The 8,555-nt window shown below is 46.3% G+C and overlaps 1 protein-coding gene across 1 annotated transcript; it reads left to right on the top strand.

Annotated features, from left to right (window-relative positions):
* On the top strand, nt 572–2,681 carry LOC110434197 (probable sugar phosphate/phosphate translocator At2g25520). The gene is made up of 2 exons (XM_021457997.1): nt 572–1,861; nt 2,297–2,681. The coding sequence occupies exon 1, from the start codon at nt 731–733 to the stop codon at nt 1,814–1,816; it is 1,086 nt and encodes a 361-aa protein (XP_021313672.1). The 5' UTR covers nt 572–730; the 3' UTR covers nt 1,817–1,861; nt 2,297–2,681.

Genomic DNA, 8,555 nt, shown 5'->3' with positions numbered 1-8,555 from the left:
CACCCGCTCCGGTGGCATCATTGCTGCCTTTGGCTCGCTATCATCTGTCTCATCCTCACCATCTAGGCTACTTGTCTTCCTAAAGATTTTTTTTAAAAAAACTCTCTCGCCCTAGCGAGATGTGCCGTTTTCAGTAATTTTTCTTGTGGGATTTTCAGTAAAAAATTCTGGTGCACCGACCGTAAGCCCGTTTCGTTCCAAGGCCAGTTGCCACGGCCCAACGACACACCAGTTGACACAAGAAGCTCTTAAATCTTTAGACATATATATAGAGCATTAAATATAAGTAAAAGAATTAATTATACAGTTTAATTATAAATTACGAGACGATTTCTTTAAGTCTAATTAATCCATAATTAAACACTAATTACTAAAAAAACAAAAATACTATGTTAACTTAATCTAAATTTTTTCGCGAACTAGCTGAACCCAAAATCCGACCGGGGCCAGGAAACAAGTCAAAGCACACAGAAGCTCAAGTTCCATCAAAGCATCAACGCAATTGTCCACGTGGCCAGCATCCCCCTCCGCCCAAGTCTGCAAGAACCCCTGCCCGCCCGCTCCAAATCCCCCCGTCACCTACCTCCGTCCCCAGATCCGCCTCCTCCTCCTTCCCTGCCTGCCTCCCCCCCTTCCAGATCTCCCGCCCACTCCAGAGTCGAGATCCACCGCCTCCCCGCCCCCTCACCGGAGCAGAGCAGCGCGAGGGAGCGCGGGACAGAGGCCAGCCATGGGCAAGGAAGGGGCCAGCGCCGGCGGCGGCGGCGGCGACGGCGGCATGTCGGAGTCGGTGATCCGCAAGGTCCTGATCTCGTACATGTACGTGGCGGTGTGGATCTTCCTCTCCTTCTCCGTGATCGTCTACAACAAGTACATCCTCGACCCCAAGATGTACAACTGGCCCTTCCCCATCTCCCTCACCATGGTGCACATGGCCTTCTGCTCCTCCCTCGCCGTCGCGCTCGTCCGCGTCCTCCGCGTCGTCGACCTCCCGTCCTCCCCCGCCATGACGTCGCAGCTCTACGTCTCATCCGTCGTCCCCATCGGCGCGCTCTACTCGCTCTCGCTCTGGTTCTCCAACTCCGCCTACATCTACCTCTCCGTCTCCTTCATCCAGATGCTCAAGGCGCTCATGCCCGTCGCCGTCTACTCCATCGGGGTGCTCTTCAAGAAGGAGACCTTCAAGTCCTCCGCCATGCTCAACATGCTCTCCATCTCCTTCGGCGTCGCCATTGCCGCCTACGGCGAGGCCCGCTTCGACGCCCGTGGCGTTGCCCTGCAGCTCGCCGCCGTCGCCTTCGAGGCCACGCGCCTCGTCCTCATCCAGATCCTCCTCACCTCCAAGGGCATCTCCCTCAACCCCATCACCTCGCTCTACTACGTCGCGCCCTGCTGCCTCGCCTTCCTCGTCGTGCCCTGGGTCTTCGTCGAGTTGCCCAAACTGCGCGAAGTCGGCAGCTTCCAGCCGGACCTCTTCGTCTTCGGCACCAACTCGCTCTGCGCCTTCGCGCTCAACCTCGCCGTCTTCCTGCTCGTCGGCAAGACGTCCGCTCTCACAATGAACGTCGCCGGCGTCGTCAAGGACTGGCTGCTCATCGCCTTCTCCTGGTCCGTCATCCGCGACACCGTCACCCCCATCAACCTCTTCGGCTACGGGATCGCCTTCCTCGGGGTGGGCTACTACAACCACGTCAAGCTGCAGGCGCTCAAGGCCAAGGAGGCACAGAAGAAGGCGGCGCAGGCCGACGAGGAGGCCGGCTCGCTGCTGCAGGAGCGCGACTCGCACGGCGACCGCAAGACTGACACCCAGGCCTAGCGAGTGTGATGGATCTCATGATCCAACCGCCCTCGCCCTCATTCGGTCGGTTCTGAACCCAGCCCCCCTGCCTAGTGTACTCCAAATGTGTGATCCATCCAACCCTTACAAGTTTGATGCGAAATTTGTTCATTTCTTGTCTTTGACTTGATCTGGTGGTAGCAAGGCAAATAAGCACGGGAAAGATGCAAGCTTTGTGTCGAACATGTGGAAAAAAAAAATATATGAGCAATTTTTGTCTTTTTTGTCCAGTTGTAGCTGTACTACCACTTAAACAGTGAGCAAAATTGTTTGCATTATCTATATTGCTATGATTGGTCTGTTTTGTTATCTCGTAATACATCAAAAATTGGATCCATTGGTGCGAAAGGAGTGCAATTTCTGAGTACCGATTAAAAAGCATCCAATGTTAAGTTTTATATATTGTCAATCCCTCTGTTGTTTTTTATATTGCTCTAATTATCTTGGGACATTGGACAGGAGACCTGGTGCAAACACCATCTGAAGATTGGTGGCCTGATACATGGTTGATTTCCACGGAGCTGACATCGGTTTGGTGCTTTGACGCCTAACCCCATTGGTTGTTCTTGTGGGGATTCTTGAGGAATTTGTTGTGTAGGGAACATCAGGACGTAGAACTGCCTGCTGGACCAGAAGAAACTTGGATCTCACAATGCCACTTTTCTTTTGTGGAGCCAATACTATTGTTTTGCTATTCTTTTTCCATTTTTTTTTGGTCCCTTCCGAGCGCCTGTACTGTATTCAATCAGTGAAGGGAACTCTACATCATCAGTACTTAAAATGACAATCATATGGTACTATCTACAACAACCTCTGTCCCAAATTATGGACATTGCTTTTGCTATACATTTAAATACACCCTATGTCTAGATACATAATAAAAAGAAATGCACGTAGAAAAGCCTAAAGGTCTTATAATTTGGGACAAAGTATCTTCTATCTGGAATGATCTTACTGAAATTCGTAGCAGTGAGTCTGTTTCTTGTATACAACATGTTTCTTGTATACTGAAATTCGCAGCTGTGAGTTATCAGCTAGTCATTTAAACAATATTTTCAGTCATGACTTATCAGCCAAGCGAAATTGGATGCCTCCTGAATCAGTCAAAAGTGTCTGCACTGAAATTGGACGCCTTGTTTCTTCCCATTAGTTGGAATGAATCCAACGGGGAATCTGAAGAATTGATTGTTTGCGGAGCATCAGCGTTCATCCCCTTAATCTACCTGCAGCACTAGAAGAAAGTTGTTTGCTACTCCTTTTTCATTTCATCCCTTGTTGGCAGAAATCATCCGGGAATCAATCATTCATTGTAGTGAACTCAGACAGTATAGTTTGGCAGGGCTCTGGATTCTCCTAGCCAACAAACGTTTTTTTCTTCTTTGTGATTCTCGACCACATTCTTAGAAATATTCTCCTAGCCAACAGACTTTTTTTTTTGGTGATTCTCGATCACATTCTTTGAAAATGTTTGGTAGAGATTCTAGATGGGTATTCTCTTTAAGAAAAAGAGTGAAAAATGAGAGGAGATGAATCAGAAACTGACGAAGCACCCTTTTGGGTGATTCTCCCTTGAATTGTTAAAAATGAGACCCTAACTACTTGTATATATTCATTCACTCTACTGAGAATTGCAACGGGGTCTTGTTCTTGTGCTCGTCATGTGGTGTGATGCTTCCCAGTAGTCCGTTGGCGCTGTTGCAGTGGTGGTTGGTGACTTGTGATGTCACTATGGCAGTAAACTCAACACCTCTACCAACAGACGGTAGGCTCAGCTTGCAGTAGATCGTCCAGCTCACAGGTTGCTTTGCCTTCTAGTACCTCAAACATCTGCAGTTGCTGGTTGGTAGCAAACCTAGCACAGGATAAGCATCGATAGTCAAGTGACGGTCTGCAACCTGAATTCCATTGTTGGAGAACCTTATACACAGTACATCCTTTTGCTCAATTGGCTGTTGATCTAAGTTCTAAGGTACCCTTCAGTTATGGTCATGGTCATGGTCATAGACTCATAGCCTTGTTGTTAGCAATTCATATGGCAAATAATCAACAAGATCTCTTTCGCACCTGTTTAGAATGCAGGAATGTATACAACCTGTATATAGATTCTACACGAATCAGTTCAATTTCAGAGAGGAAAAAAAAAGTATAGAGTTCATGGGGGAACAAAAAGTAGAGTACTTGGAAGCGTAGCTCGGGAAGGCGGTTGCAGTTGCACGTACCCAGCTTCACATGATCCGCGTTGTACTTGGCTGTTCGTTGCGTTCGGGCCGCAACAATCGAACGCCGCTGCCAGCTTCCTGACGGTTTCTACTAGGGTACCCTTTGGACTGTACCTTATTACGCCGTATTAATAGCCCGTGCAGTTAGACCATGGCCATGGCGGAACGGGACGACGCGGCGGCGGCGGGCAGCGGGAGAGAGGTGACGGGACATGGGCAGGCGAGACTGCGAGAGGCGTCAATGCAAAATCGAGAGATCTTGCGTTGTGTGCACAGCGTCGTCGTCGTTTTCTGTAGGCTTTTTTTACGTGGAACCATGGAGGCCCATAGCAGTAACACTAAGCCAGTAAGTGCCCCAGAAGGTGGCCACGGTTGCAGGAGCGCCGTCTGTTCGATCTGGGCCTTGAAACAGTGAACTACCCGGACTGCTGCCCATTCGTGATCCAAGTCCAAGAACACGCTTTAACGCGGCCCGTTCAAGCATGCAGCTTGTCGGGATGGTAGCAGTAGTAGATTCCGTTCCAAACCCGATCGGTCAGTTCCAAACCCAAGGGTTGAGGATTGTATATGGTCGCCGACTCTTTTTTTCTCGAGGCCTTGTTTAGTTCCGAAAAATTTTGGAAAATGGACACTGTAGCACTTTCGTTTGTATTTGATAAATATTGTCCAATCATAGACTAACTAGACTCAAAAAATTCGTCTCGTCAATTTCGACCAAACTGTGCAATTAGTTTTTATTTTCGTTTATATTTAATACTCCATGCATACGTCTAAAGATTCGATGTGATGGGGAATGTGAAAAATTTTGCAAAATTTTGTGGGAAGTAAACAAGTCCCGAGTATGAATCCATCAGCAACGTTCAAGGCTCCGCACCTGCATGCCATGGTACGCTTTGACGAGAAGAAAGAAGGAGCAGGCGGCAGAGTTCCCCGTTGATTTTTTTTTTGTGTGACAGAAATTAAAGCGCGTTCTTTCAGTCTTCCATAGTAGTACAGGAAAGGAAACACATTCCAATCTACTACTGGCGCGCCCGTGCTAACCACTGCCGGCCACACTTCACTCGTGCTAAAGTATGTACGTGTATATGTATATGGCATTCAGGTGTTGATTCTAGTCTGCAGTTTTAATTTGCCTAGTTGGAATAATGATGAAATGCTGTACTAGTAGCAACGAACGAGATGCCAAAAGAATTTCGTCTGCCTTTTCGGCTACCCTTTTGCTGTTTGGGAACAAAAATAAAATTATAGAAAAAAAAAGCAGATGGTGTGAACCGAGTGATGTTTATTTCTTGGGTCCTCCCGATTTTTTTAATGAAACCAAAACAAAAACAAAAAAAAAAGCGGTCGAGGCAGTGGCAGACCGTAAAAGCTGCGGCACGATCGTGGTCACTTCTCCGGCATCTGGCGGCTGGTTCGCGACGTAAAACGTACGACGGTCGACGGACTGGACCCGTCGCACGCACCCACGTCCGACCGTCCCAGCCGGCCATAGTGCCCACACAAGTGGCCGCCGGCGCCGGCTGACCTGACCTCCTTTTCCGGCCGGGGGGAGAGGGGAGAAACTGGGGCGCGGCTCGCGAAACAGCTCTCGCGCGCCAAGGGGGAAAAAACCGGAAAGAAAAGGCTAGGCCTGGCCAGGCCTTGGCACTTTGGGTTGGAAACACGTCGGCTCGCAACTGCATCAGCATGATGATTCTCTGTTTATTGCAACTCGTTTACTGGCATGCCACGAATAGCAGCCGCGGTTGGTCGATCGATCGACGAAGTAGCGTAGTACTAGTACTAGTAGTACTAGTAGTAATGGGCCGGCGAAGTTTCGTGAAAAATTCACAGGCCGCAAGAGCATTTGGTAGTAGTGTCATTGGCCTTGTTTAGTTTGCGAAAATTTTTGCCTTTGGCTACTATAGCACTTTCGTTTGTATTTGAAAAATATTGTCCAATCATGGACTAACTAGGCTCAAAAGATTCATCTCGTAAATTACAGGCAAACTGTACAATTAGTTTTTATTTTTATTTATATTTAATGTTTCATGCATACGTTTAAAGATTCGGTGTGACGGGGAATCTTGAAAATTTTTGGAAACTAAACAAGGCCATTATAGGAAGCCGATCGATATTTCTGGTCATGCGAGAACTGGAGTAGTGCACAAAATTGAAGTTCTTCTAGGCGCTTGCTTTTGCTTTAACTTTTGGAACGGCAACGCACTCACTGACTCACATAGTCACATTGCTGTCTGGGGGACACACAGTAAAACGCATAACCTGTAGGGTTTCGTGGGGGGGGGAGAAAAGTTGGACAACGCTTTTTTTTTTTGGGCTAGGTAGGTGACCTACCGTACGTACGGGCTTTGAACTGGAGTACTGTTTGTAGTAGTCCGGAATGAACAATAGCGTCGTTTTGCTCTTCACAAGCCCCTCTTCTTTAATGTTTATTTGGTTAAAATTATCTCCTACTATATAATCTAATAATATAACACAACAAACTCTTATCTTCTAAAATATAACTCTATCTGTATCCGATGGCAGACAGATACAATTGATACTACGGAAGCTAAAGTCTTGATGTGTGAGCTTTAGGGTTAGATATTCGAGAATAGGTCTGCGGTTAAATTGAAAGGTTGGGCAAGGCCAGTGTGGGAAGCCCGGTGTGACAATGGAAGCAGTATTTAGTGTGCGGGATAACAAAACAATAGACGCGTTGCCAAACAAAGAGCGTAGGAAGCCGAATGGTTAGGGTTATGATTGAAGTATCTCGATGATAACCTCGTAGAAGACATAGCTTAGCGCGTCGGCAAGAACCGTCAGAGAGACACGAATGGAGGGACATCAACATAGGGACGAGGAGGGTGCGGTCGAGTTTCAATACAAATAGAAATAGATATGATAGAGAAAGGTGGGGCTGAACAAAGAAGGCATGAGGCCAAAGAAAGAACAGACTAGAGTTGTTGGATCGGTGATTAATAAATCAAAATTCTAGGTCCGAGGGGCCTAGAAGTGGCAAAAATGTGTGGTTGGTTAAACCTTTGTCTTTAGCACCATGATGTATGCCAACAGAAACATAACATTCATTGCAACACTTGAAGTCAGTTGGTTATTCCATCACTTGGTGCGGTGATACACTATGAGACTCCACAAGTACCAATTATTAATGCAACGGAACACACATGCCGTGTGCATATATGCAAGCTTGACCCCTAGTAGAGTAGCAACTGCCAGCTAGAGCATATGTATGTTTCCAAATTTCCCTCCATTATTCAGCTCTACTTGAAAACAACTCTTCTTCTATCGTCTTAGATACACTGCCATATTATTAGAATATCTATGTAATAACCTATTTAATATAGATAAAACCCACACGAAACTCCAATCAAGACTCACCTAACTGAAGAATAACATATAACAACATTTGTATTTTCAAATAAATTTATTATGAAAATAGATTTAACAATTCTATCTGATAATATTAGTTATGTACTATAAATATTGACTTTTGCTACAGTTGTAGTTTTTTTGTTACTATATCTGTTAGATTTCTATACGTTTGATTGTGTTGTAGAATTTATACTACAACTGTCTACTGGATCGCATTTATAAAAAAAATTTGACAGATTTGATGACATAAAATCTGTCAATAGATAACTAGACAATCTCATAATTATTAATATTTCTTTGTATATATGGTCAAAGCTAAAATTGGTTGACCTGTTTTTTTTAAAAAAGTTTTTGACTTAAGAACAACATTTATTTTGGGAGAGAGAGAGAGAGCGCTACGCATGCCGTGGTGAGCTTGACCGCTAGCAGCTATTGACGTCTGATTTCTGACTGTCCGCGAAGAAACGAATAAAAGCACACCTGGCCACAGAGATGGAAACTAGCGAATTGAAACCGTTGATGTAGGGGTTGCATCGCCTACTGTTTCTGCGATATTCGCATTCTCATGCATGTGATTGTGATTCAACACGCAGCATGCTGCTTGCTGCATGTGCCTGCTGGCTGGATCATTGGTAATTTGGTCAGCCCCGGAGGAGGACCCTGCGCTCGGGAGTCGGGACACGGCTGCGAATCAAATCGACCTAGACATTCAATTTAGCAGTTAAAACTTCGTCCAAAAATTGCATTGGATCGCCAGTTAAAACTCCTAACAGCGCTGTACCCAGCACGAGCACACACAACTCACTTTTCTTTGAGTTGCTAGCTAGTGGCGTCAGCACTCAGAGCACCCAGCTAGCTAATTCCCATTAACTAGTCCCAGTGCGTGCGCATGCATGCATTTGTAATTGCAGCTATAGCTGGCTGGCCCTTTTACTTGCTGGTTTTCTGACGTCCTTTTCCGCGATCCAAAACCATCGGCGAACCCTGGCACCACCATATGCAGATCGCAGTTGCAGAGTCGTCCGTCAAGCACCACCCATCCAACTGAATTCCGCGTCAACTACACACACCTCCCAATCGGCCACTATATATACACGTCCATGCCAAAACCTAAGCCTCCCGCACTA

Source organism: Sorghum bicolor, chromosome 3 (assembly GCF_000003195.3).
Source record: "Sorghum bicolor cultivar BTx623 chromosome 3, Sorghum_bicolor_NCBIv3, whole genome shotgun sequence".
NCBI classification, from domain to species: Eukaryota; Viridiplantae; Streptophyta; class Magnoliopsida; order Poales; family Poaceae; genus Sorghum; species Sorghum bicolor.
Note: the sequence above shows the minus strand (reverse complement) of the source record. Positions and strands in the feature narration are given on the sequence as shown.